This window comes from Talaromyces atroroseus (assembly GCF_001907595.1).
Source record: "Talaromyces atroroseus strain IBT 11181 chromosome Unknown scaffold_1, whole genome shotgun sequence".
Taxonomy (NCBI): Eukaryota; Fungi; Ascomycota; class Eurotiomycetes; order Eurotiales; family Trichocomaceae; genus Talaromyces; species Talaromyces atroroseus.
Window position 1 is genome coordinate 475597 of NW_017971433.1, and position 27844 is coordinate 503440.

General features: G+C 46.1%; 12 protein-coding genes across 12 annotated transcripts; 5 read left to right on the forward strand and 7 right to left on the reverse strand.

The window, feature by feature from the left end:
- Positions 1-439: 439 nt before the first annotated feature.
- Positions 440-3344, forward strand: UA08_01248 (hypothetical protein; the record flags this gene model as incomplete). Its single annotated transcript, XM_020260891.1, has 4 exons — positions 440-517; positions 606-2127; positions 2203-2379; positions 2557-3344. 4 exons carry the CDS (start codon positions 440-442, stop codon positions 3342-3344), a joined length of 2565 nt encoding a protein of 854 aa, XP_020122746.1.
- A 449-nt stretch (positions 3345-3793) lies between these two features.
- On the reverse strand, positions 3794-5139 carry UA08_01249 (hypothetical protein; the record flags this gene model as incomplete). The annotated part of the gene is made up of 2 exons (XM_020260893.1): positions 3794-5049; positions 5115-5139. 2 exons carry the CDS (start codon positions 5137-5139, stop codon positions 3794-3796), a joined length of 1281 nt encoding a protein of 426 aa, XP_020122747.1.
- A 638-nt stretch (positions 5140-5777) lies between these two features.
- On the reverse strand, positions 5778-6554 carry UA08_01250 (hypothetical protein; the record flags this gene model as incomplete). The annotated part of the gene is made up of 1 exon (XM_020260894.1): positions 5778-6554. The coding sequence occupies one exon, from the start codon at positions 6552-6554 to the stop codon at positions 5778-5780; it is 777 nt and encodes a 258-aa protein (XP_020123245.1).
- Positions 6555-10442: 3888 nt separating this feature from the next.
- UA08_01251 (hypothetical protein) lies at positions 10443-11495 on the forward strand (the record flags this gene model as incomplete). Its single annotated transcript, XM_020260895.1, has 1 exon — positions 10443-11495. The coding sequence occupies one exon, from the start codon at positions 10443-10445 to the stop codon at positions 11493-11495; it is 1053 nt and encodes a 350-aa protein (XP_020123244.1).
- Positions 11496-11849: 354 nt separating this feature from the next.
- Positions 11850-13158, reverse strand: UA08_01252 (hypothetical protein; the record flags this gene model as incomplete). The annotated part of the gene is made up of 3 exons (XM_020260896.1): positions 11850-12264; positions 12354-12853; positions 12925-13158. 3 exons carry the CDS (start codon positions 13156-13158, stop codon positions 11850-11852), a joined length of 1149 nt encoding a protein of 382 aa, XP_020123243.1.
- Positions 13159-13547: 389 nt separating this feature from the next.
- Positions 13548-15743, reverse strand: UA08_01253 (hypothetical protein; the record flags this gene model as incomplete). The annotated part of the gene is made up of 9 exons (XM_020260897.1): positions 13548-13571; positions 13707-13897; positions 13970-14157; positions 14201-14262; positions 14347-14489; positions 14580-14752; positions 14972-15045; positions 15107-15448; positions 15501-15743. The coding sequence occupies 9 exons, from the start codon at positions 15741-15743 to the stop codon at positions 13548-13550; spliced, it is 1440 nt and encodes a 479-aa protein (XP_020123242.1).
- Positions 15744-16342: 599 nt separating this feature from the next.
- On the forward strand, positions 16343-17320 carry UA08_01254 (hypothetical protein; the record flags this gene model as incomplete). The annotated part of the gene is made up of 1 exon (XM_020260898.1): positions 16343-17320. The coding sequence occupies one exon, from the start codon at positions 16343-16345 to the stop codon at positions 17318-17320; it is 978 nt and encodes a 325-aa protein (XP_020123241.1).
- Positions 17321-18153: 833 nt separating this feature from the next.
- On the reverse strand, positions 18154-20125 carry UA08_01255 (hypothetical protein; the record flags this gene model as incomplete). The annotated part of the gene is made up of 6 exons (XM_020260899.1): positions 18154-18185; positions 18222-19139; positions 19198-19323; positions 19447-19467; positions 19527-19724; positions 20053-20125. The coding sequence occupies 6 exons, from the start codon at positions 20123-20125 to the stop codon at positions 18154-18156; spliced, it is 1368 nt and encodes a 455-aa protein (XP_020123240.1).
- A 1651-nt stretch (positions 20126-21776) lies between these two features.
- UA08_01256 (hypothetical protein) lies at positions 21777-22460 on the reverse strand (the record flags this gene model as incomplete). Its single annotated transcript, XM_020260900.1, has 4 exons — positions 21777-22004; positions 22075-22205; positions 22261-22342; positions 22422-22460. 4 exons carry the CDS (start codon positions 22458-22460, stop codon positions 21777-21779), a joined length of 480 nt encoding a protein of 159 aa, XP_020123239.1.
- A 1044-nt stretch (positions 22461-23504) lies between these two features.
- On the forward strand, positions 23505-23994 carry UA08_01257 (hypothetical protein; the record flags this gene model as incomplete). Its single annotated transcript, XM_020260901.1, has 2 exons — positions 23505-23571; positions 23627-23994. The coding sequence occupies 2 exons, from the start codon at positions 23505-23507 to the stop codon at positions 23992-23994; spliced, it is 435 nt and encodes a 144-aa protein (XP_020123238.1).
- Positions 23995-24659: 665 nt separating this feature from the next.
- Positions 24660-25877, forward strand: UA08_01258 (hypothetical protein; the record flags this gene model as incomplete). Its single annotated transcript, XM_020260902.1, has 6 exons — positions 24660-24966; positions 25038-25166; positions 25215-25342; positions 25422-25433; positions 25491-25587; positions 25645-25877. The coding sequence occupies 6 exons, from the start codon at positions 24660-24662 to the stop codon at positions 25875-25877; spliced, it is 906 nt and encodes a 301-aa protein (XP_020123247.1).
- A 731-nt stretch (positions 25878-26608) lies between these two features.
- UA08_01259 (hypothetical protein) lies at positions 26609-27716 on the reverse strand (the record flags this gene model as incomplete). Its single annotated transcript, XM_020260904.1, has 5 exons — positions 26609-26871; positions 26937-27033; positions 27092-27228; positions 27285-27395; positions 27467-27716. 5 exons carry the CDS (start codon positions 27714-27716, stop codon positions 26609-26611), a joined length of 858 nt encoding a protein of 285 aa, XP_020123246.1.
- Positions 27717-27844: the final 128 nt, after the last annotated feature.

The following is a 27844-nucleotide window of genomic DNA, read 5'->3' on the forward strand; positions in this document are numbered from 1 at the left end:
CGACAGAAACCAAAAAAAGGATGCCTGAGTACATGTCAGCAGCTGCTTGACTGACAAGGCGAGGTATAGGATGCGTATACATATAAGCAGGTTCGTTGGTCTTAGCATCACTATTCTCGATGGTCGGGGGACTGACTGACTGACTATACGTCGATATATCTAGTTGCCTTTCAAATTATGGGCGTCGTTTGCAAAATAGGGAAAAATACAGGACCGTGGTAATTTTCAGGCCATTTCCCCTTGTCCCCGCCACAATTGCCCCAATAGGGCAGCGATGTCTCCAGTATAGGCATGGCTTGCGTTTTAGACGAATACTAGCGAGGCCTTGGCTGGGTATCTTTACTAGCCGACTCTGGCGTCTCCATCCAGCCAGCGCTCGTCCGTCTCTCACTCCGCTCCGTCACTCACGAACCACATGAACGAACCACGGCGCTAAGGGATGGCCACAACCAGTGGTACACAATCCAGTGCTCCAAAGCCTGGCATCGGGGATTTGGAAAAGGAGCTGGTTTGCTCGGTACGTATACCTCGGAGAATTTCTCATGTTCCTGAAGATGGTGGGGAAGTGGGTATTGCCTTGCCGCTCTGTCGCTCACTGTCAACAGATCTGTACAGAGCTCTTATATCAACCTCTGACGCTGCTCGACTGCCTCCATACCTTTTGCGGCTCGTGTTTGAAAGAATGGTTCTCGTGGCAGGCTGTCCGATCCCGCTCGTCGAGTTCAGCAGCTCGTTTCACCTGCCCGGCATGTCGAGCGACAGTCCGTGATACGAGGCCGAATGCAACGGTGACTACGTTGCTGGACATGGTTTTGCAGGCCAGTCCAGAGCGCGATAGAACCGCGGAAGAGAAAGAGGAGATTGCAAAGAAATATAAGCCAGGAGATCAACTGCTCGCTTCCCTCGAGGATTCTGATCACGATACGGACGAGGAGGATCGACAATTACTCAACGACGTTAGAGACCTTAGTTTGGCAGAAACATCCCATCCGCGCAGGAGAGGAGCTTCGACTAGTCGTACGGGGGACGTGGCAACTCATGGTCGTAGACCAAGGAGTGCGGATAATCGAGATGACGGACGCGGGCATCAAAACTATGATGAACGCATAGCCAGACGCTATGTTCGTCACAATGCGGCCCCGAATGCTGCTCGAACAGGAACAACTGTTGGGAACAGTGGTGACTCGCCAAGGCGTATTGAACATCAATCAAGTCTACGGTCACTACTGAGTGCATCGGATGTTGGAGATACTACCCAGGAGGAGATTGCTCGCCTCATTATGGAAGAGGGTTTATTGGACGGAATAGATCTGAGTGGTCTGGATCAAACTCAAGAAGAAGAGCTCAGTGATCGGCTTGTACAAATATTCCTTAGCAGGCACCCTGACCGGTCACATCTGCCACGTAGGAGCAGTGAACAGACTGGTCGAGCAAGGGCATCCGAACATCATCGTTCTAGATCACAGACCTTGCAAAATTCGAGCTCCACTTCCACGCCAACTGAAAATTCTTCCAGGCACCCCCCTGTGTCGCGGCCGAATCTATTAGAGGCAACGTCGGGTCCACGTGTCCATCGAAGGAGGGCTTCCGAAGAGACGCGACGACGAAGGACATCACCGACGCCTGTGGCCCCAGCATCCACATCTGAGACTACCTTGAGACCAGCACTGCGATCTTCCAGTGATATTGCTGGTCACAGAAGTCGCACTTCAACTTCTCGACCGAGGACTAGAGAATCATCGACGGCGTCTATATCACGCCGCTCAACGGAGCTAGAAGGGCGTGTCTCGAATTTGTGGGCTGGGATTACTAGGGATGGTACCCAGCAATCCACCACTACCAGACATGTAGTGGGATCTTCTCTCACAGATAGCCCTTCTACTGCTACGCCAACGGACCGTACATTTTCGACTTCAAGTACCGGAATACCTGCGGTACCAACAGCTGATATTCCGTCTTCTTCGGATGTGCAATCTCCCACTCGTCGAAATATATCGTCGCGACCTTCACCAGCGACACAAACCCCAACTCGTATCCCTTCAACACATTACCCCGAACCTTCCATATCTTGTGAACGGTGTGGGAAGTCTGGTATTCAATATGAGCTTCACAAACGTTGTTTGAAATGTAAGGACGGCAATTATCATGTCTGTTTACATTGCTATCGCACCGATCGAGGGTGCCCACACTACTACGGTGTAGGCAGCATTGGAGAGATGAATTTCAACAAGGCTCATCACCCAGCCGTTCGAGCCACGGCGGAATTTCCCCATGTACTAATATCACAGCGGTATCGGCAGCCTAAAGAGGGTTCAGCACGCGGCACGTCTGAAGGCAAACAGATGACAAACGACAATCCAGCTAGCCGATTGGAGGACGGTATGTTCTGTGATAGCTGTCAATCCGTTGCCAACGGGTGCTTCTGGCAATGTGAAGAGTGCAATGAGGGAGAGTGGGGTTATTGTCGACGTTGTGTAAATCACGGACACTGTTGCAACCATTCATTACTCCCAATTCACCGTGTTTCTTCAGAACCATTGACGCCATCTCCAACAGACGTTGCTTCAGTCGGACCTGCGACTGTTCCCACATCATTGCAGAAGCCCCTTCCAACGGAAGCAACCTACCAAGTGCTATCATTCTCTACAGAATGCGATATCTGCAAGTACCCTATCGCTCCCTCGTCGACACGTTTTCACTGTCTGAAATGTAACGAGGGGGACTATGATGTATGCACAAATTGTTACTTGAAATTGGTGGTATCTGGAAAGATTAGCAAAGAAAATGGTCACGGTGGCTGGCGTAGATGCCTGAAAGGCCATCGCATGATTATAATCGGGTATGAAGACCACGAGAAAGGACAGCGACGAGTCATTGTTCGAGATATAGTTGGCGGCTATACTCTAAAAGATGAAAAAATCGACCAGACAGCCACTCCTTCAGCTTCTACAGTCTCAATCGCGTCGCCAGAACTCGGAACGGGCGATTGGTCATGGAAAGAAGGCAACACCAAGCGTAAAAAGGCAGGCCGTGTACGAACATCACAAGCCCATGACTCAAACGCCCTGTCCTCGCCATCAACACCAACGTCGACAACAACTCAACTAGACCGTCGCGGAACGGCAACGCCAGCAATCCCACCCGATGGCGGGTTTGGCCTCGTGCTCGGCGCAAACTGGTCTTATTTCGCAGAGGAAAGCTGCACGGATGAGCTTTCATTTCCGCGTGGAGCAGAGATCACAGAAGCCGACAATATTAATGACGAGTGGTACTGGGGGTACTATGCCGGCAAAACGGGATTGTTTCCTGGGGCTTATTGTACTTTGGTGAGGGAGGTTGTTTAATGGTTTATGAAATTTCTGGTAATGAGCAATGTTTTATGACTATCATCGGGGGGTTTACTTTAACTTTACTTTCTTTGTTGCATTTCTGAACGAAGAGCTTGATATATACACTGCCTAATTTTGTTTCTGTTCCGTGCTATTAGATAAATTGATTGCTAGATACTGGCAAACCTTGCTTTTGGCGTCTGAGCATGTTTAAATGTAACGAAAATGAAGTCGTAACGTATTTTCCGGGAAATACGTACGTTTGTACACAACGTCTAAAAAGCTTTCTCCATTGCACCACTCCAACTGGCTATGGCCAGTCATATGGTTACTAACCAAATACATGTGAAGGTATGTAGTATGATGTAGAAATACAACGAGAACAGTGGGGTATTGGAAAATAAAATGAAAAGAAAAAAGTACAAGGAGAGAAAAGATAATGACTCTGTACACTCTACATTAGGCTACTCCAACAAAGCCAACATCAACTTCTCATAGTCGCCGCTTGTCTCGCCCCGAACCCGGTCTCGCAAATCTCGTTTGTAGTGATGATGATACGCTCTCTTCACCTGGTCGAGATGAGCTTTATTCCAATGCAAGCGCACAATTCTGGTTACAAGTTTGAAGTCCTTGGTGCCAGGGCCGGACATGCTATCTTCCAAAGCGGCCGCATCTCGGAATGCTGGATCCGTCGCAGTGCGTAGCATGTAGATCAGAGCGGCTTTCATGTGTCCGGAGAATTCTTTGGAAATATGTTTTTCTAATTCAACGTGGTATCGCTGATGGAAGGCTTGGTTGATTGCGCGTAACTCGTTGTCTGAGCTCTGTGCGAAGATGACGCATACTTCAGTGACGTTGTTAATCATTCGGCCGGCGGTTGAGCCATGGATGCTTTTGACTTCGTTCTCAATGGCTGCGGGGTTGATCGGGGTTGACTCTTCGTGTCGCGTTGCGGAGATGACTCTGGCGAAAAGCGCCTTGGTCTCTGCAGATAGATCGTCTTCGACGTCCTTTTCTAGACTACGGTTGTATTTGTGGTGATAGGCGTTCTTAATCTCGCGCATGTCTGCATTCGATCGGCCCAGCAGGATATCGTTCAATAGCCACTCCTTTGTGCCCAATCCCTTGACAGCGTCGCGCACCAGTTCCGCGTCGTTCATCAGTGGGCCTTCAATAATGGCCAGCAGGCCCTGCTCGAAGTATCCAGAGGTCTCACTTTTGACGTCCTTGTATAAATCGCGGTTGATATGCCGCGTATATGTCTCTCGCACGGCGGCCATTTGCAGAGGGTCTAAATGCGCGAGGACACGAATCAATGCGGCTTCATCGGTTCCAAATCCTTTCATAGCCTTGCGTAAAGCATCCGCTTGAGGCCTGAAATCGCCTGGTGCTACCTGATTGGGGATATATCCGAGAGAGGGGGCAGCTGGCGGTGCGGCATTGTATCCGCCCATATGAGCCGGTGGAGCTCCATAGGGACCGGGAGGTGGTTGGCCGTAGCCTCCTTGTAGCGGCGGCGGATGTGAGCTGTGCTGTGGATAGGGATAGCCTTGAGGGGGAGGTCCCTGGGGATGACCGCCATATGGTCCGGGGGGATAGTAGCCGCCCTGTTGCGGAGGCGGGTAATTACCTCCTGGAGGGCCGCCAGGAGGAGGACCGCCGTATCCTGGGTTTTGGGAGTAGGTAGACTGTCCTTGAGGAGGATAGCCCAATGGAGGCTCTGTTTACAATTCAATCCCAATGTCAGTTTTTTGAGCCGCACGATGGTGCAAAGGCATTGCTTACGAGGCGGGGGTCTGTTGTATGACATTTTCGCAGGTCTTCAAAAGTGGCTGGTGCAAGGATCCGTAACAAGGACTGATTGCAGAGTTGACGAAGCGAGCAACGTTGGACGGTATATAACTACTCTCGCGTCATCTATCCCAAGCCAACCCCGCCCCCTCGTCTGTTCGCATGGCGCTGCGTCATAGCTCGGTTCCCCAATCAGAGCCTCCACAGGGGATGGCGGACCCACCAGGGCTGAGCAGGGCGTCGGAGCGCCACTCAGTGGCGCAGCATACAGCGTACACCGTTCGTTTCTTGGAGAAAATGCGAAATCATGCCAAATGCAAGCGACAGCATATTCTCTAACCGCGGAATGCCGACGAGCTTCTTTCTTGGTACCGAATGATCACGGGTAATGGTTCGTACCGCGAGAGTTCGGATGGAGGCTAATGTTGAGCCTAACCTATAATTAGCAACGGCTCCACAGGAACACTGTTCCTAGCGGTATAGATTTCACAGTAATACAAGGTATATACGTGCACGTCACATTTAATTACCACAGGCCTACGACATGTATACCGCTGCATATGATTTCACCGGTATTAGGTATAACTATGTACACGCCGGTATTTGGAATGACAAGAGTATAAAATATTAAGTACCTTTCCACCCCCCACCCCCTCCTCATGTTGTTTTCTTGTTCGAAGACAAAGACAACACCTCGGCCTTCACAAACCCGGACTTCAGCTCCTTGTAGGCCTCGGCTAACACCCATAGAGGAATAAACACCCACAGCATATTGAAAAAGACGAGGTATAACCACAGAAACACCGGGTTACTACCATCCAACTGCGAGTTTGCGCTGAGCCATTCCGGAGCAAAAGTCATGAATCCGCCATATAGTTCCCCCGTAGCGACAGCAGAAGCAATGAGCCAGAGTTTTGCCTTGCTGGTACCAAGTCGTTGTGCGTCAGCCGCTGAAGATTGCTTGCTGTTGGCAATTTTGTACAGCAGGTAGCAGATATATACTGCTGCAGGACCGGCCAGAAAGACGGTCAGAAGTTCAAGGGAGATCACGGTCGGGTCGGCTGTAGCCCAGCGGTGGTCAGCTTTGGCGTACTCCTGCCACAGACGCGCACTTGGCCCAGTGCCGTACTTGGCGCCGTATGCACGATCTTTCTGGCCGAGGAAGTAATAGCATGGCTCTTTGAGCAGTGCACTTTCGCCGATCTGCTCGTAGGCCGTAACGTAGCTGAAGAAACATTCGTATAAAAACGAGCCCTCGATGAAGAGATGGGTGAGCGCGTCATACGCATGCCACATGAAAAGCGCGCGGTTGCGCAGTTGGTTTGAAGGAATCAAATACGTGCCTAGTCCGAAGGCAATTGGCATGAATGAAAGCGCGAATGCTATGGACAGAACGGTGGGTGTATCGAGGACGAATGCATTTGTTTCCGCCATTGTTGTTTTTCTAGACAAGCCGACAGGCTTGGCTCAATTTATTCTGGGAAGTAAAATGTTAAGGTTCAACTTGCCCTGTCATTCTGTTGCTGAATAAGAGCGATCAACAAACGAAGGAGAAAAAAAAAAAGGAGAGAAATGAGGCTGTCAGATTCACCTTTCCTGTTTTGTTCTAGCTCGGTGGGCCATTCACCTTCACGCTCCTCTTGTCAATTAAGGAAGTAATCTACTTGGCACAACTCAGCTCAATGCAGCAGGTTACGATGACGATTTCCGACGAAGCATAATTGTAATTTGTGTACTGAATGGGTACTAATTATAGAAGGCCAAGGCTATTATTATCTGCAGTAATTACCAGACCTGACAGTCTAACAAAATCGTAGTCACTGCAGATATCAAATCCGCTGTTTCTAGTCTCTTCCAAATCTCAGCAAAATCTGCCAAGATGAAATTAAATTAAACCTGTGATGACTGAAAGCCCAGCTCAACCGAAATAAATCTGTCTCGCCAGCAAGACTCTGCCAGCGGTGTCATTCAACAGGAAAAGAAGAAGAGCAATGAGAACAACAAACAGCAAATCAAACAGGCTAGCTGTCTTTTTCACTGTTTCCTTTCAACTTTTCAATCCCATCCCTCAGCGTGTCACGGACGCTGAATCCGCCGAATAGCCAATCGTTTGAGTGCCTTCCGTAGTGATTGAGTGTCCCGCTGTATCTTTTGTAGCTATTGCTCCTTGTCCGCTCAGAAGGCTCAGCGGCGGTAGTGGCATCTGAGATGCGACTGTGCCCTATATTAGGACGTTGCGGGTGATGGGATGCGGTAGGTGGCGTGGCACTCCGCGAGTAGCTCTGATCAGCGGGTGATGGCGATGAGGGTGGTGATGTTGATGCGGGTGGTGGTGTTTTGGAGGAATGAAAACCATTCAAAGGTGACGGGCTGCGTCTTGGTTGGTCATCCGTCGTTTGTGAGGACGCATCGGGCAAGGGTGAGCGCGAGCGTAAACGGGTCAAGATTTTGGTAGATGTCGCTTCAAGACCGTCAAGAGACAGGAATCGTCTGTGTTGAGGTTTGGAAGATGAGGAAGATGATAGAGAAGACCCATCCGAGGACAAGGTGCTTGACAAAGAGAGCGCGTCAGGCTTCGTTGCTGCTTGCGCGTGGGAGTTAACGGGATGGGTGTCCGGCATCTCCATCCAACGGCTGATGTTTGAGTAGATATCAAAACCTAATTGATATATGTATTTCACTATTCCGTGGATCGGATAAAATTGAATACGACTAATGTTTGGAATTCTTGGAAGTAGCGAAAGCGGCCGGTCTTATTTATCTGTAATTCCTGGGATTCTCTCTGTTTCGGTTAGCCGGCATGTAAGACACCCCGCCGATTCGCCCAGGAAACGTTGTACACAATGGTCCAATCGGCACTTTCCATACTTCAGAGGAATGTCATCGGAAGGGGACAAATACCGAATGATTTACAGAATCCAATCTATGCCTGTGGCCTTATCGGTTAAGCGGGTTCTTCCTTTACGTCTGATAGGCTGCTAGACGAGCCAAGCAGTGAAATACGTCCTACAGTGCCCCACTGGCCAGTCACTGAGGGCAGCTGAACCGCGAGGGTCCAATAGTGCAAGCGTTCAACTTCGTCGTTTCATCACTTGCCGACGCTTGGCGTCGTAATGTGGGAGCCTACTATCCAAGCGCCAAGCTCTGCCAACTCATACTACGCATGCAAGGTGATGACACATGAACAGGGAGACAAGCCATGGCGCACGGAAAGGATGAGTTATGAGCACAGCAGAGCCTCTTCTTCTCGGTCTGGGCGTAATTCGCCCCGATGAGTCAGTCACTGGTAACTAGTTAGTTATCCTGCCATGCGCATACTTGAGGGATTTCCCAGCGTAGGCCAGTTTTAGATTCCGGCGTATATCAGTCACATGAGTTATTTGATGGAAGTTTGAAGAAACTCTCAGGATTTGTTGACTACCAGCCAATGTCTTGCCCAGAACAGTAACATTGAGCCGCTGCCTCAGGCTTTCAGCTGAAGCTGAGGCGCTCCACCGCGGGGCAATTGGGCAGCCAATAAAATACGGAGTGCGGAGTACAAGGTTGGACGGGTTCGGCCCGGAATTCTTTATTCTAGAACCCCAAACCTGTTGCGTGGCAATAAAGAGGGGGAGGAGGTATTTGAAAGCTATATTGTCAGAACTTGTAAGAAGTAATAGTTGGATTGTTAAGACAACCAATTTCTTTGTTTGTATTGTCTTGGCAGATTCTTGCGCACCGCCACTGCAATCGCATTAAAAGCAAACAAAGCAAGCAAGCTCGTTGAGCTTCCTCGAGAAAACTATGTCTCTAATCAAGTTGCCTAGAGTTTGCTATATAAATGATCATATTAACAATTACTCTATCATGTCCAGCAACCCATTGAATTGCTCTGCAACACACCTTTAAAACCGGCTCCTGATATTTCTGGTATTGGGGTGAGTTTCCCGATCGATTATTTGACCAATTCGTTATGATACTCGACACAAAGTACAAACACTGAGCACTTGAAAGCTTTATTATAACCGCCTGCGCAACATTTTTCTCTTCGTTGATACACTATGTCGCCACACCACTCGGGAAAGATACAGGCGGCACTCCTTCCAGTCCGGAACAGAACTTTCTGGACAGTATAATACATCGGAGAATGTGGAAGCGTTGAAGAAAAGCTCCATCAGAAGATTGGACGGAAGTCCTCGAGACTGTAAGTGATTTGATGCAGCGCCAACTTATTGCTTATACCTTATTCTCTTTGGTGACAGGCCGTTTTGGCAATGAGTGATCAACAGATAGCCACTGCGCTCGCCATTTATTATTAGTGGCTATTCACAACTTGCCAGTCGGCTGTCCTTCTATCATTGGCAGATGGTCACTAATCTCACATGGTTTTCTTCCATCACACACATTGCGAGCATGCCCTTTCTACGATAATACTCTGAAAAATATAAATGGACGACGCTATACATCAGAGTATTCCTTATATTGGGACTGGCCATGATGCTCGCTATTGGAATACTTTCTAGTGGAGTTCAGTGGAATAGTATGAACAAACCAGCCATCTGTATGTTCCATGACTTGGGTCATCTCGGTTCTTTACGAACAAGCTCTGAACTACCTCGTATGTTGATATCAGAAATTCTGCTTCTTGGAGGCTTGTTTGTGCGGGCTTTATACTATTTCTCAGCAAGTGAATAGAAGATACGAGGGTCGAATAGGAAAGCTGTGGCGCAAGGCATTGGTTTGGGCGAGAAGGAGATGTACTCGGAACTCGGGACAAGAAGATAGCTCACTTGTTTCTCAGTGAGAAGCAAGGATGGGTCTTTCAGGAACAACCTACTCTACAACCTTGGAAGTGAAATGCCATTACAGATAGCGTCGTTTGCGTTTTTCTTCCGTTGTGTAAAATCAGTTTCCGCATTGATACACAAGTTCACGTGAAGACCTAGACTCAGATTCGAACAGACGAAACTTCGTAGGACTCCGCTATTAAACCGACAAGTGAGGATTTGTGAAAAAAATGCCTTTTTCTAAAATAGTCAACAGACTGCTTACTTGAAGATGTATTTCGTCTCTGTGGAGGGAGGGGGGGGGTTTGGAAATCTCTTAAAATCTAGACTTTATTGTAATAAACGATTTTCTCAATTGTGATATTTTGTCTAGCGATATATTAGATGTATGTAACACCCTCTTAGAAGAGAGTAGCGGTTGATGAAATCCGGCCGAAATGCCCTATGAAACGCTATAAAACGGGCATCAACGCAGCCCCGCTAAGGGAACTAATTCTTTGGAACTATGATGCATGAACTGATGACCCGCTCACTCACTACGCACATCTCCAGTAACATGCCTTCGTTACTAAATATCCCCCCCGAACTTCGCGAGTGCATTATTCAGCATGTCCTCTGTAGCCATCAGATGCCGCCTGAAACTCCCTCCAACGCTAATCGAGTCGATTTTGAAGACATGGACATAATATGGCGTGAGAGCCCGTACGGTATCTATCATGAACAACGAGGCACACACTCGCCCTCTAATTGTATATCACTCCTCTTGACCAACCGACAACTATCTGCAGAAACAAGGTCCGTCATCAACCGCATGAGATCAACAACAACCTACGTTCTTGACATCTCTGTTTTGAATGAGTTGGAACTCTTTCCTACCTGGGTATCGGTTCCACATATCACAAATCGCGTGTCCAAACTTTACGTTGACGTACGATTCTTTGGCCACATTCTTTCAGAAAAAGTGGCCCGCTATCAATATAATGATGAAGACGTCCTAGGATATCACTGGAGCTTTTATGGCTTGTTGGCACGATTTCTCCGATACGGGCCAGTTGATGAGAAGAAAAAAATGTCGGGAAGACAAAATTCATCGTCTAAAAAACCGACGACATTCCACGATTATGACGTGACCGTCAACTTACTTGTTCTCAACTTCAAATCTGCGGAGACAGAACTATCGTTTCCGCCGGATACGGTAACATATCAGACATGGCGTAGTCATCATTTCACGCCTATTGAATCTCGAGATATTTCTCCTGCCAGCATTGATCTCGAAAAGTATACCACCCGCCCCGAGTGGTTTTCTACATTCCTGTTCCATGAGATCAAATCATTCTTGAGCATGAGCTATCTTGGTTCGTTTTACGGAAGGATTCTCTATGAACGGATTGGAGCCATTCGAATACTTGTCAATGAGAACCTAGAGCATGAGTTTGATCTCTCCAGCATGCTGGCTAGCTTGCGGTTTACTGGCCCATGGGAAACGTTTGGCCATATAGAAAATGAAGACCGGCTATCTGCCTTTTGGAATTGGAAGCGGCAGACTCTCATGAGGCGGGATCAACTAGGGTTTCCTGTTGTTCGGGCCGAGGACCTGGAACTAGCATGAAGATGTGAAAATCTGATGAAGAGTAGAGACGAGATGGCCATAGATTCTTCCAATGTTGCTTCTCTAAGCTTATTCTTATTAGAGGCTTGAAGTCCTTGTTAGAGTTGTTTTGGATTGGTTTGGCTCTAGGCTATTTTAAACCAAATCATTGGGTCCAGTGTTGACATGGTTCTTAGCCTTGTCAGATTCGGTATGTGGAACTACCAGAATAGGTATATTTGTACGAAAGTATAAGGAATTTAGTACAACAAGTTGTTAGGATCAATGTACATTTTCACCTCATCAGCCAGTTTCCAAGTCTACATCAATTTATTCGCCGTTTTGGATCGTGGTTGTATGCATCGTCTACGTAGTTCACGCAAACAAGCAAGCTAAAGGAGTGTCATCAAACCCTGCTCGGTCTTTCTTCCATGCCTTTACAATAAATTCAGATCCTGTGCGGATAGCACCATGTATCAACTTCGGATCCTCCAAAAACGGTGCCGTCGGGTCCCGCCTGATATACCAGCAGATCAAATGGACTCCGACATGTATGGCAGCCCTGAAGGCCATCGCATCATCCAGGGGACCATACCCAGCCACAAAGCCTTGGATTGTCCAAATTGCGCTGTCGACGTTCAGGAAATGCTTTCGCTCGTAGAGGTCTCCAATCATTTGGCCAACATCGTATACCTTTCGACCGAATTGAGACAGCTCCCAATCAATGATGTAGACATCCATTCCTTCTAGCTGTCGGTTGTCCAAGGATGGCGTGTTTGGAATTAGGACACTATTTCGTTTTGGTTTTCTTGTGTTGGCATTGATATATACAAAAAATGTGAAGAGATTTCGAAAAGATACGGAAGAAAGGAAACTTACTTGCCGGCCCAAAAGTCAGCGTGTATGATGCCCCAATCCTCGACTCCTTGATCACAGATGGACTGGGAGTATTCCTGTGCTGCCATTTCCTGCACCTGATTCAGGATGCTTCCGTACTCAACCCATATATCAGGGAACTTCTGTACAACGTCGGCAAATGCACCGTAGCTGATCTGATATCTTAATTTCCGCATCGGTTCATTGACCGCCATCTCTTTGTGCAGATTTGCTTGTGCAGGTTGCGCTGTCCACGAGTGAAAGGCCCGGAGCCAGGCACCTACAGCGCGACCGATGGCAGTTGATGTCGACTGCGGCAAAACAATGCCAGCCTCAGGGGACACCAGGACAGTTTTGAGATCAATAGTGTCTGCTAGATCCTCTAAGATTTGCGTGTTTTGCTTTTGATCAAAATGGTACAGATGGGGAGTGCGGACAGAGATCTTTCCAGTCGTGGTGTTCGGGAGACTGTCCAATGCATTTAGCATAGTCTCTTCAAAGGCCTATTGCAGTTATCGCCTGTCAGTTTGTCCGAATGAGAGAGAACCAAGAAAAAGAAAAAGAAGAGACGCACACAACGAGACACTTCCAGAGCAAAATTACGGTTTGCGGCGACAAACTCCTTGGAATGCTTCACCACCACCGTCTGTGCTCCATCATCCAGAGGACAAGCCAGGATCCCACGGAAAAGGAAGTTGGCGGTACCGCCACTGAGGTGAGTCAAAGACGAGCAGACATAGGGAGTGTGCGACAATTCCCGTGTAAGTTCCAAGGCAAGTTGGTCTTTTTCCTCTTCTTGAAACGCCATTTTGTGTTGAGGATTATTGTATGAATGGATCGATGGATGTACGCCGCGGGGTTCTTTGAAGGGTATATGAATGTAAGGAACCCCGCAATGAAGACAAGTGCTTTCTTTGCTTTTTCTCTTTGAGCGGGGTTGTGAGACGAGGGGTTTGATGGGAATAATACAGAACTTGATTCACAAATTCAAAGAAGTGTAATACATCGACCGGTGAATGTTGGGTGCCTCAGGCCCGGACACCTGACATGGATGGATGGCTTGGCAAGGTCGTACATTTAGGGTCTTGCCCTACCTATACAGGTGCTATATGTCTACCTAGGTATTATACTGAGGTTTTCTTTACTGTCTATCTCTTGCATAGCGAATCCAAAGCAATCCTGATAAGCCTCTAGAAATCAGTCTCGTAGCTTTGACCTGTCCTAGTGCGTGAATCTAAAGTCAAGTCTTTTACTTCCTCTATCTTTCGACTGATGGATATAGTCATGCCGTTGCTGGCACATGATAGTCAGCAAAGATCATGCAAAATGTAACTTCTCAGTAAACCATTTGCATACCTTGGCGTCCATTTTAGCCCAAACACGGTCACGGTGTCGGTTTCGATGGACATAGTATACTTTGATGAGCAAGAAAACTATGATAGTGAGCACGTTGATGGCAATGAGGTTCCGATTTCCTCGGTGGTACAAGGGTTTGTCGTCTTCTCTGTAGACATTGTTGGAATACACGTAGCCAGCTTCGACGAAAACTGCGCCGTTAGTCACGAGACATATTAGTATTGCACATTTACCCCTATTTGAATCCGACTGAAAGAGCATACTATTATACAGCGTCACTGATACGCTGCGGGTGCTGACTGTGTTCGAGTTCTTGGAGATCCATCCAAGAACGATCGCTCGTGTGGCAGGGTAACTCAGGGTAACGACTACCAGAGCATAAGTGCCCCAAGCATCGGTCATTGCTCCACTCCAGAAGCGAAGAGCAATCAGACATGGCAATGTCCATAGACTTTGTACCATGGTAAAGAATGTTCTTTCATTGTAATGCTCACTGAGCCATGTTATTCCGATAAGGGTGAAGATATGGATCGCGCTCGAGGGTATTACCAACAGGCTGGTAGTGATCTAAATAGAAATGGAAAAAACCAAGAGTGGTAAGCTCATATAATGCTTTAAACCAAGGGCAGTTTGCTCTTACCGTACTGAATCCGAGATTTCGAAGGATCAGGGGAATGTACGTGCCTAGCGGATTCACTGGGATATCTGCTAGAAAACCAACGAGATAGAGGGGCCACAAGTCATAGTCTTTGGCCGCATTCCACAATCGACTAAAAGTGATAGCTTGACGGTTATGCATGTCTCCTAAAATAATTATCGATTTTTTCCCAATCTACCCACCGTGTTTGATGTATGCAAAGTAAGTGTACGTACCTTTAGAAGGATCATCTCGAAGAATTCGATTCACTGCAATACCTAATTCTTGCTCAGTGAACCATCCATTAGGTCGGTACCACGATTTTGTTTCTACTATAGATGCAGGCATCATGAAGTAGGACATAAGTCCAATTAGCAGAGTTATCATTCCTTCTAAAAGGAAAATCCATCTGTTTGTGAGGTCAGTCAAAAATCACACCTTAATGCTAGACATTCCGTCCGTCTACCCACCTCCATGCCTCCCATCCCAAAACACCTCGCATATGAAGCAGGCCAAAACCGACAAAAGATGTCAGAATACCCGTGACTGAAATGCTTGTCCAAAAGAAACTACTCCCGGGATGAGTAAGATAAAGAGTAAACCGGTATATGCACCATGATTTCCGTACCTTAACCGAATTGGAAGCTCCCTGCTGGTATAGAAGTATGATAGCCACAGAATTATATCTGGCACAAAGCCTCCCTGCATATAGTTAAGATAGTGCGGGAATCGACTTTGAAAACACCATGAGCGTCGACCTCACCTCAAATAGTCCCAAGAGAATGCGTGTGGTATAGAATCCAGCGATACCACGAAGGCCAGCTTGAGACATCGCAACCATTGACCACAGAGTGATCAGAGTGGGGATCCAAACATCCGGGCCAATCCTCTTTGATATTAGTTGCGAGGGAAGTTCAGCAAAGGTGAACGCAATCAGAAATAGCGTGTTGCCGACATTATAATCTGCTTCATTCAGATCTAGCCCAGAATATGAGTGAATAATGTTCATACCATTGGTATTCAGATTCAAATCATCCAACATATTGTCCGAGAGTGCCTGCACTAAGTTGCCTCGGTCCATCTGCAGCGCAAAGAACATGATGCACTATGCCTCACTCGTTAACACAAGAAACTGATTTATAACTTGGTAAGCATACCGCCCATAGGCATACTCGCCGGTCTATTCGGCCAACTAGACGAGCCTCTTCTTCCGCTGTCCAGGATAATTCAGGGTCAAAGTAATCACGGCACTCATATTGAGCGTCCTCGTAGACCTGACGGTATAAGTCCGCTACCCCCGGATTGGAGAAAGGGTTGTCGGTACTCGCGGCATTAGATGGGGCTTCTTGAGGGTCTACTGAGGATAAAGGGATATATCGGCTGTTGGAGGAGGAAGGCATCTTCGATTTGAGGGGCTCCTGAGCGGAGAAGCCTCTGGATTTGTTCCAACAAATGACCTTCAACTTCATAGTCGAGTATGCAAGCTTCCTTGCTTACGGAATCAACAAAGGGAGGAGCAATGGTATACTTTAACTGCCTTCTAAGCGAAAGGCAGCGGACGAAGGAAAGTATTACAAGTGCCGAGGGAGGTGAAGTACCGCGTGTTCCCCCCTCCTTTCTCATCAACTGATAAGTAAGTGATCAACGACGCTCTGCAAAGTAGAACTGACGTGTCTGCATGGATGAAGTGGGGGGAGAACATGACTGTATGGCTCATCACATACTTGGTGTGACAGCACTGATGCGTGACCCCTTGTATCCCTGCTAGCACCTCACTATCCTTGTAAATTTCCACGCCCGTGCGCTTTTATGTAACATCTGATAGTATGAGACGGAAGCAAGACAGTTGCTGAAGATACTCCGAAATATATGAATATATATTATATATGTGTATGTATGTTTGAAGTGATGCCAGCCGCATCTTTCGGACGACAGATCATTATTGCACTACATAGGTAGTGACTTTGTAGCCTTTATTGCCACATTCATCCCCCAAACAATGACAACTGAACCACAAAATCTCTCCAACCAAGATTCTTGGGTATCCAAGCTGTCGTCGGGACTTCGCCATCCGGCTCTCATTTATGGCACCGCATTTAAGGATGAACAAACGGGGCCGCTTACAGAATTGGCATTGAGAACTGGTTTCCGCGCTTTCGACACAGCTAACTACCCGTCGGCATATGACGAGGCCGCGATCGGGGAAATCCTTCTGAGGGCTTCTGCAAATGGTTTGAAGAGGGAAGAAGTCTTGGTATGCAAAAACACACAGGCCATCATCGATCCCAAGCGTGCTGATAAAGAGAGGTTCCAGATCCAGACAAAATTCACGCCTGTTTGGGCTCATGCGGAGGGAAAGCTACCATATAGTACTGATCAGCCCTTGGAAGCACAAGTTAGGGAGTCAATAGAACTTTCATTCCAAAACCTGAAGACTGACTATATCGATATCATGATGCTTCATGTCCCATTCGATGACGACGCGGATAATCTGGTAGCGTGGAAGGTGTTTGAGACGTACGTTCCTCAGCGCATTGGTGTGCTCGGTGTATCCAATTTTGATCTTCCTGCCTTGGAGAAGCTCTACGAAGCAAGTACAATTAAGCCGGAGGTGGTGCAGAACCGCTTCCAGGGATCCAATGGGTATGACGCTGAACTTCGTGACTACCTAGGACAGAAAGGCATTGTGTATCAAGCTTTTAGTGTTTTGAAGTCAAGCGAGGAGATCATTATGTCGGATTTGGTTGCTCGTTTCTCTGAGCAATTCGACGTTCCCAAGGAGGTCGGGTTCTACTTGCTTGTCATTGGTCTGGGGAATGTGTCTATTGTGGATGGGACAACTAATAAGGAGCACATGCAAATCGATTTGAAGAAGGTTACGGAAATACTAGGTAGTCGGTTGGCGGTTGAGGCTATGCAAGTATACATGGACGACTTCAAGTCCCTTCTAAGTGAGGCAAGCAAGACTGTTATGTAATTGGCCTGCTTGATTTTGAGATGTACAGACGCCTCTTTTTGGAATTTTCCAAGTATGCTGGCACTTTTCTATATACTAATTTCTCAAATTTATAGCAAGTTTCCTGATAACTTAACTAAGTAGCTCTCGTACGGTCGTGTTCGTATCTCACCTATCGCTATGTTGTCCACAGGGGGCGATATGGCCGTCTTACATACGCGAAGATAGCCTGTACAAGTACACCGGTCATAGTAACAACCAGAACAGTCGCCAACACGACTGAAATTTCGAACTTCCATTTTAGGTATTTCTCAAAATACCAATTATTGCCTTGCCACCCATTGTAACATGGTTCTACTGGATTTGGAGAACAGCTCCCATCGCCGTATTCGACTAGCCAGTAGTCTCTGACTCTTGCTTGGCCGGTTAAGTAAGCGTTTAGCTGTCGGACAGAACAAAATGAGAGATCTAGGACATAGCAATATCCTTCCTCTCCTTCATCAACATAGTGAGGATGGTGATTTTGAATGTGCCAGGTAGAACGCGGACCGCTGGTAGAAAAGTCCTCCATGCTATCTTTGTATACTCTCCCAGAAGCGATATCAAGACCGAAAATGGTCCGGTTGAAAATGGCAAATCCGATGGATGGCCACACCGTATTAATTGTGTGTCCTGAGTCGAGAACGCGGGCGAAAGAGAGGTTACCCTGCTGACGAACGTACGCCAGGGGTTTTATAGTCCCCCTTTCTAGACTATCATCAAAATAGAGTGGCTCATAACCCGAACTCTGAAACAAATCGGCATGTTTGTGTGGAATTCTCATGGATAACGCCTCGCCTCCCAGCCCTAGATTATCATCCGTCAGCAATGGCTGCAACTACAACGGCTGTAAACCGACATGTTAATAGATTAGAATACTCACAATTGCAGGCATAATCACGATCTCCATACATCAGAGAAACCTTTACGCCGTCATCTAATGCCCTGCCCAGCGATGCAAGATAGTCTCCAAGAAGATTGTCCCCGGTTTCAGCGAATGCATGTGCAATATCTATCGCATGATCGGTAAAATTGACCGGTACGCCGAGTGCACGTTGCACTTCGTCCTGCCTCAAATATCCAAGGTAGGTATGTAACGTAGGATCCGATAGGAAGTGTGTGCGCTGTCCAATATCGAAAATATTTCTACCGCTGGACGAAACTATGTTTGCGATGTGTTTTCCACAGAACGTATTGGCGTTATGACAGATGGTGTTTGCCGATGCGTTGTTTCCCAAATACTGGATCGAATTGGCTGCACGTCGACAATCTTCAATCTGTTCCTTACATCCACCGGGACTATCCCACGCTAGTTTCGCAGACCGATAGCTACTCTCATTTATCAACCTAAGACCGTATGTATTGTTATACGCCATTTCAAAGTACGTGGGAATTTGGGTGGCTGCATCGACACATGCATTCGCGAGTCCTATGGAGGTAATACGAATGCGAGGGACTTGAGAAGTCAGCAAAGAAGTGCTTTCAGCTTTTGCACGATTCTGACTCATAGTGAAGTCGTAGAGTGCTGGGGCGTAATGACCGCCATACGAAGCCGTCCAGATGCCCAACTCGTTTCGTTTCGAGGATAACGGGGTGAAGTCTTGCAGCCATGTGGAAAGGGATAACCAGATTGCGCGAACTGCTCCGTTAGTGTTATTGATTGTGTGACTCGAATTGATTGAGCCTATACCAATCGTCGCTGCTTCAATTAGTCGGCTGTTCTGGGTAAATTGAGGCATTTGCGGCGATTTCTCTCCTCGAAAGTTGATCGTGCCATTTACAGGCACATCAAAGCTGAAACCTGAGCATATTCAGATTGGAATGCTACTGTTGCAAACAAACATGAATGAATGACACACCAGTATTAACGGGCTGGTCGAGGAAAAGAATATTGGACTCAGAGTTCCATGACCACGGGTTCAGGCGCGTGGTTCTACTATCGGCATTAACTCTACAGGGACCATTTTCCCGCAGAAAGGACGTTGCTATTAGATGTATGGTTACTATTGGAAACATGAATGGGCATAAGAATTGGAGACCATACTGCTTGGGGACTAAGATGCGACTTGGTTAGTTATTTATCGTGCGAAGCCGTCTTGGGCGCTCACTCACACCGGGGCCTCCATTTACTATGTTTTCAATCAGTTATTTCTTGCCTATTCTGAGGGCACCATAAATTGAGACTCACAATATAGGATCAGTGGCACATTGTCGCGCTTCGTTCTACTTTCTGCAAACCAAAAGAACGTGTTGATAGGAAGGTGTTGATCCAAGCCCACGGCCTGTAACGAATCCACTGGCAAGTGAATATATCCCGAGAAGGTTCTGACGCCTTCTGTGGACTCACAGATATCTACTTGCTGATATTGGATCTTTGCTCCATTCACTATTGTCGAGTTAACAACGATGTATTCCGGTGTCCTGTCACGTGCCCCTTGTTAACCCTGAAAGACAAGTTAAAGTCTTAGAAGATGATCACCTGACGTCTGTGTATTCTCCATATGACTGAGACAAAATATTGGTTAGTAACATCAAAATGATGGACAAGAAAGCTCTATACAGTGGCATCGCTAATTTGGTCCTGATGGGTTTTAGAGATGAAATCTGGATAGCACCCGGGGGGGCATCCGCGAATACCTATTCAGATGGATATCATTCAAGTCCAAATGTAGTGGTGGTTTACGTTATAATGCAAGTCTGAGGAGAAAACCTACAGTCTATTGCCTTCTGATTCCCGCTAATGCATTTGAGTGCATTTATTATAAATCGAACAAGGATTGTTTCCATGTGATTACCCCCAGGGTCAGCACCACAATGCTTGGAAATTTTACGGCTTCAAGGACGCATCTCCCTCGGGGGCTAGAGCTTACATGGCTGCAGAAACTGTGCGTTTGTACTTGCATATTATATACCCTCCTCTGCTTGGCCACATATGCAAGCCAGGGTCTTTCAGTCCTCTTTTTCCCCACCTTGTGCAGTTACGACCGTGACCAGAACTAATAGCACAGACCTCTTTATCAATGCATGGATGTGAGAGCTTTCATGCTAGTGATAACGAATAATCATAATTTGAGTTGAAAATAGCGTGCTGTTACTAGGACCTAGTTAGGTAGCGAGGCACTTTGACATAACGTGAAAGAGCAATTTTGAAATGTTTGCTTACTCGACGCCAACACCACGATATTGCCTCGTTAGGGAAGAAATTTATATCTAAGATATCCAACAAAAAGAAGAAGAAAAATGGTCTCCTCTTACAAAGGCTACCAACGGGTGGTCCATGAAGAGGATCAGAAAGCACGTCCCTGGATTTCATTCATCTTTTCTCGTTCTTCCCTATACGTAGGATTCGCTTTTATTGCGGGGATATTCCTAGCTTTCCTAGCAACGATCCCGCTTCTTATTAGCAATACACAGCGAACGCCAGACCAGTTGAAGAAATCACCGACTTCTGTTATTCCTCCAGAGGTCTTCTCGCCCAAGATTCCCACTGCCTGGGTTCCCGATGAGCGGTACATAGGATATTCCAAATATACTAATCTAAGATGGCATCAACTAGTGCAGTGTAAGTTTACAAGAATAGATTCTCCGAAATACAAAACTGCTAACAAAAGGACATGTTCCAGCCACCGAGAGTGTGTGGATTAGGAATCCCTCCGAATATAACCTAGGCGAGGGGTTCGAGGCATTATTCAACCATACTTCAAAGTCAGATTTGCCAGCACAATTCTATCATGTGTCAAACCTACATCAATTGCATTGTTTGGTATGAAGCTCCAATGACGATGTCCGAACGAAAGGAACTGAACTCATTCCACTAACAAAGCTGATATAGAATATCATACGCGGACAGTATTTTGAACTTTACTATAATGGCCCATTGTCGAAACAGTCAGAAGTTGCTGCAACAGATACAAGGTACCATGTGGATCACTGTATCGAGTACCTGCGTATGAGCATAATGTGTGGTGGAAGTTGGGACATAGAGTCCAACAGCCCTCCCGGGACGCCGTATGATTTAAGAATTGATCCTTTTGGACATCCCATCGGATGGGGAGGGGTCCGCAACTGTGTCAATTGGGATGCTTTAGTTACCTGGCAGAAGAAACAAATGGATGCGTACAAAGACTTGGTCGGACTTTAGCCCTGATCACATACATTGAGGTCATCAATCTTTGAAATCGTTTTGGCGAGGTCGAGCTGAAGCTCATTCATTCTACGAATATAATCATCATGGCTTACCTAGGTACTCAAATTGACTTGGAACAGTAGAATTACGTAAAATGTAATTCATGGACTGTCAACTTATATATATTGGCATCAAAGGGAAATATATTGCAAACATAGTACATGAAGTACATACCTAGGTAGCTAAGTAAAATTTAAAAATCTGTGTTTCTTTCTGCCTACCTAAGTAATAGGTTTAATCATATATCAACCGTCAATATGCAGCATGCTCTGTCATCCATTGATGCAGCCCCCAAAAGTCCTTACAAACATGTAATTGCCCATCAGCAAATGTGTCAGGATCCCAAAGCCACATTACTGTGGTGTCCAAGTTGCACATCAAAGTTTGGCGGATCATATCTAAACAGTGTACCAGATGACTCCAAGGGGCACTCTGTTCCTCTCCTTCATGATAGTGCCAAAGAGCAGTGCGGATAACAGTCTATGGTAAATATGAAACATTTTAGCTTTAACATAAAGCAATTAGATAGGTAGACGAAAACAGCACATACCACGCAGTGCATCGTATGGAAACCAGCAACAATATACAAGCCATTTTCTTTGTTCACAGGATCAACAGCTGTATCGTGGAGCCCATTTGCCTTTGCCTCGGATTTATTCAAAGAAATAACACCGTTTCCACCTAGAAGCTTTTAGTAATAGTCTTTTCGTTCAGAATTTTTGGTATGTTGACTTACTAGGAAAAAGGCTTTTCCATAGGTTATCAGACCTCTCCTTGTTCACTCCGTCCTCGTTAAACTCAGTATCTTGATAGATTGGCTGTAACAATGTTCGTGCAGGGGGATCTGTCTATATGTCAAAATGTTTCCTAGTTAAAGTAACTGCGGTAAAGACATACAGGTAGCTTGCTGCATTTCTGTCGCTGTCGAAGATACATTTCGTTCACGTAAATCTCGATTATATGCCAAGGCCCATCCTACATTTGTAGCAAGCATTAAAAAAGTGAGAATGCCAACGAGTACTTTCAAACGCCTTTGAGAGGATGATGTAGGGAATTCTCTCTCAGCGCCATGAGTTGGATAGTCAATATCAGATTCGTTTGATGGAATAGGACCGTATTGCAGCTCTTCATAATGCATACTGGCAACGTTTGTATACCACTGTTTATTTTTGAATAGAATATAGCGGTGATTCCCTTCGCCCTTTTGGATTTGTCTGAGGTGGGCATGCCATAGACCCTGAATCTTCTTCTCGGTAGAGACTCATCCCGTGCTCATAATTATCTCTTTCCATATACATATAGTGCTACGTATACATACAGTACTTTCTGCAAACCCTTGTTGCATACTGTATTATGCATGACAATTAAAATTCCGATGGTGTGCCCATATAAATGTCCGCTTTCGTCGCCATAATTCCGCGATCAGCATTCTCAATGATGGAACTTTCAAGAGATTATATGATCAGCTGGCCAATTTTCATGCATTTATGATTTGGATATGCAAGTCAGGGTTGCATGTTGTTGTAGACGTGGCTAAGCTGAAAATGATCATGAGCAATAATAATAGAGCCCTTCAAAAGGATGCACGTCCCCTACCGCAAGAGGTTAAAAGAGGGGGTGGGAGGGTATAATTCGCTTATAATGCTATACATTCGGGTGTGGATTAAAACTTGTAACCATACTGACACATCATAGTACGCTTGAGCTCTTGAGAAGAAAACCTGCCAGACTTCTTGCCCTTTAACATGGATGAGTGAGGGGAATTCGGGGTGCGCGCCTCAATTGAAACCCCAAGAAATATTGGCCCAAGACATAAAGTTCAGATCCTCACCAGGAGACAAATATTTAAACTGTTAAATTACACCTGATAATATATTCAGAGTAACACAAGGATTACCAGGGCAGCCATTTATCTGAAATTGAAAGATTTTCCAACGACATCTACCAATATCCAGATTGCCAATATTCCATTACTTGAAGATGTATTTTTCAAAGTCCCTACTGTTTACTGCTCTTCTTGTGCAATGCGGTGTATTTGCCGCCCCAGGTTGGTTGTCACTTCAATGTAGGCTATGTTTTCAAGTGCTAACAGTCTTCCGCAGTCCCAACTGATGCTGCTACTGAGGAGGTAGACGCAGGCCTCTTTACCTCCCTTGATGGGGTTTGGGCCAGTTACGGCTATGATGAGAAGAAAAAGCGAGAAGACGCCACCGAAGAAGTCGACGCTGGACTTTTCACTTCGCTAGATGGTGTCTGGGCGAGCTATGGCTACGATGAGAAGAAAAAGCGAGAAGACGCCACCGAAGAAGTCGACGCTGGACTTTTCACTTCGCTAGACGGTGTCTGGGCGAGCTACGGCTACGATGAGAAAAAGAAACGCGAAGATGGGGCCACTGAGGAGGTGGACGCAGGTCTCTTCACCTCTCTTGATGGAGTCTGGGCTAGTTATGGCTATGATGAAAAGAAATAGGGGTGTTCAGCGATTCAAAGCTCCAGTATCAAACGAGAAGATACCGGTACTGGACGAAGTAAAGAAACAATGGCTAGAACTTTTAGTATTTATTAATACCTGGACACTTGTTTGGAAATTACGTGTAGACGTATAAGTTGGTCTAGTGACTTGTAGGTAAATATCTTCTCAAAGCAAATTTTTAGTCAGGGTTGAAGTAAAGTATTCTACTACGTATATCTCCGCATCAAGACCAAGTGCTCGGTAACTTTTGGTTGCCTGCGAAGTCATGAGGGTGATATTCACGGCCTCATATTATTGGTCCAACTGCATATATACCCAATGTATAATGCTGGATATTCCATGCAAGGTGCAGAAAAAGGCTAGAATTGAATTCAGTATGTGCATGAAGACCGTGGTAGCCATCGAAAATTGTGATGACAAGGACGCGTGTGGCACGGATGCAACAGCTCATGCGCTAACAACCAGGCATTGATTGAATCAAACAGACATTTATCCCCTGCAAAATCATAAGCCAATTAGATTAAATGTGCTCCCTGGTGACTTATTCTGCTTTATACTGCAAATTATCCTTTTTGAATAACGACAGCATACTTGCTCAACTTGTTCTTTTACTCTGTTACCTCCTTCTAGGCGAATCCTATAGTCTTCCCAATTCACACACCATGGGGTTGTTTGATAAGTTTACATTATACAACGTCTTTCGGGGCTACAACGTCATACGTGCAGACATTGAAGTTCTCGCTAATGATGTTGATGACAAAGATCACGAGTCCGAGCCATCAAGGTTGTTTATTTGCTCCCAATGCGAAAGACAGCAATTACGCAAACCTAGCAAGTTGCGTCGTTTAGCATGGATCCTACGCAGTGGATGGGCATTGTCTGTAATTCTTTTGTTTTGGCTACTGGTGCATTTGTGGCTGTCGGATCGTGGTCTCCAACAGAAATGTTTCAGGGAAACATCCTCGTACAGTGAGAAGCTCTGAGTGACCATCTTTTTGAAAGTGTTTTTGAAGTATACTAATAATCTACCAACTCAAAAGCGCCCCTGCTGGGTCAAGTCCCGGACACTTTGCAAGAATTTAGATTCAATGGCTCTATTCGTTGGCCGTCACCATATCGGGGTCCTCCAAGCCCGGACGTGGATCGTGCCTGGGAGAAGATCTCCATGTGTAAGTTCATTTTTGGCGTGCTAAAACATTGATTCTGACTATTGATAGTTCGACCTCTAAATATCCCATTGACTGAGAAAGAATTCCTGAATGTAGGAAAAAGTCCGGAAACGGCGGCTACCAATCCACCAGAATATGGCGGAGGCTTTTTTCTACAGCCCGAGTTTTCACATCAGGTAAAGAGTTGAAAAACATCGAATTAACCTTCTGAATTGTCTATTAACCTGCGCCGATGATACTTTCCGCTTATTATAGTTACATTGCGTGGTAAGTCTTCATGGTACCGAGTCCGGCACCCATGCCATCTAACTGTGGAAGTGATAGAACTTCCTTCGAAAAGCGTCTCATTTCAAATATGATTACTACAAGAACCACGATCCGGACTTTCAAGACAAAGAAGAGACGTTCAAGGTTCATCTTGGTCAGTGTGATTTGAGTGTCTCCCGGTCCACGACTAGTTGTCTAACTATATCCGCAGATCATTGTGTCGAAATGTTGAGGCAGTTTGTCATGTGCCATGCAGATATTGGGGTCGTGACTGCACACTGGATTGAGCAAAGAGCCCGACCTTGGCCTGACTTCAACACTATGCATACGTGTCGAGACTTCGAGGGTATCTGGCAATGGACTGTGGATCACCAGATGCCCGAAGGCACACCCATGATTCCCTTGAAGCCTGTCGGGGCAAAGGCTTTGCCTTCCCCGCCCTAGGAAAACAGTACAGGATGCATGCAAAGCCCTTGAAGAAGAAGGTCCGTGTTGAGGATGGTTATCTAGATGTCCGAGATTCAATTATTGCATGTGATTTTGATAGTTAAAGACAACGAATTGAGAGGAAATGCAATGTAAAAGTCTATCATTAATATAGATAAGATCGGCAAATGCATAATTATCTCAACAATTCTTTTCGTTGCAAATTGAAATAACTACTGTGGCAGGCGAAGCGATGAGGGGTTTCGAGCCCTCAGAAATGAAGTAGAAACGGGGGCAACCCCTCTTCCATATGCATGCAGCCCATTTAATTATTCTCCACTTGAAATTTGATTCTGCTTATACTACGCCCAGACCTTCTGATATGCTAGATCTCTGCTCTGATCGGTGTCTTGCATCCAGCCCCTGTCAGATGCAGGTCGCCGTGGATATGCAAGTGCACTGACACTCAGCGGCCTTTTCCTCCTTAGCCATGCGACTTGCTGTACTGTGATGTCATTTCATGTGCTCACATATCAGTGACACGCTAACGTTGCAGATTTACGTACAATCGATTACCATTGAATGTATCAAGCGAATTCTTGTTTGGGAAGGTGATGGAAATCTCAACAGCAGATGGTGTGATAAACGATAACTTGGAACAAAACGCAGGCTTAGTTTACTCATAGGACTATATCATTTGACCGAGCTAGAAATAAACATCTTGCTACCTGACATGCGTGTGTATTGGCTTAATTTGCAGTGCTGTCTGGAGCAAGTCCAAAGACATTCTCGGGCTCCCCATCCAACAAGCCAACTGGTCGTTCTAATGTCTGAAGCTGACCAGTGACATTATGCATAGTGCGCCATTCCTCTAGCTTGTCCCATTTCTGGCAGGAATGAACACTTTTGAAATTGGCTTTTGGCGCCTCGTGTCCCGGCTTCCAGTTGTAAGTGATGACAGACACGTCGCCAGAACACATAACTGCATTGCGAAGCATTTCGACGCAATGGACTAAACATGTCATTAGAACCCTGCCTTTTAAACCAAACATAAACAGATTGACGGCAGACACTTACTTAGATGCTCCGCTGGTGAATTGTTGTCGCTAAAGAGTTCGTCGTGGACATCCATATAATGTTTATAATTGAACCAAAGTCCCTTCCGGAGAGAATTCTTCGGTTTCATATTAGCAAAAACGCAAATGGCGGGGCTTGGAGAACGATTTAATTACCACACAGTGGATCTGGTGAGTAGCTGCGAGGGTTCCGACATAACGTCCCTCAGGGTCATGAGTTAGTTTAACCCCGGTCTTCGGATTGTCGTTAAGCACAGCAAATTCCTCTGGGCTCAAAGTGAACATCGCTCCACCTAGGAAAGCCGTATGTCAAGCTTTAAGTTCGTTAGGATCATCTAAAAAGACTCACTGTTCACGAGATCGTGCCACATCTGATCAACCTCGGGACCGGGAGGTCTCGTGTATGGCGATGTCAATGTGAATGGACGCAACTCCTTCTCAACGACTGAAGTTGCCGGTGCTGAAATACCAGAAAATAAGTATGTCATTACAATCCCTTATTGAATGAAAGGAATGGAAGTAGAAACTTACATGGAGGAAGAAGAGGTTTCGCCTCCTCATTATTATGTCGAGCAAGCATGAGAAACAGAAAAAAGACGAGATTCGTGGCCGTCAGGACCAGGTTGACTGCAGACCAAGTCTTCTGCCATCGCTTATAGACTTTTGGAATCGACCTTTTTGAGTCACTCTTGTCATCTGGGAAGCCTTTCAATAATGACTCTTCTTCCATTTTCTCATCCCGATCCAAGTCCGGCTTGTCGAAATAGGGAGAAGCATCCATATTGTTGTTGGTTTCGAATGAATAACAAGAATATTGATTTGCTGGTGATATATTGTCAGCGCTTAGAACACCTAATTCACTCTTTGGCAATCCAAACAGAGAAATATATGTTTTTAGAGGAGGACAAT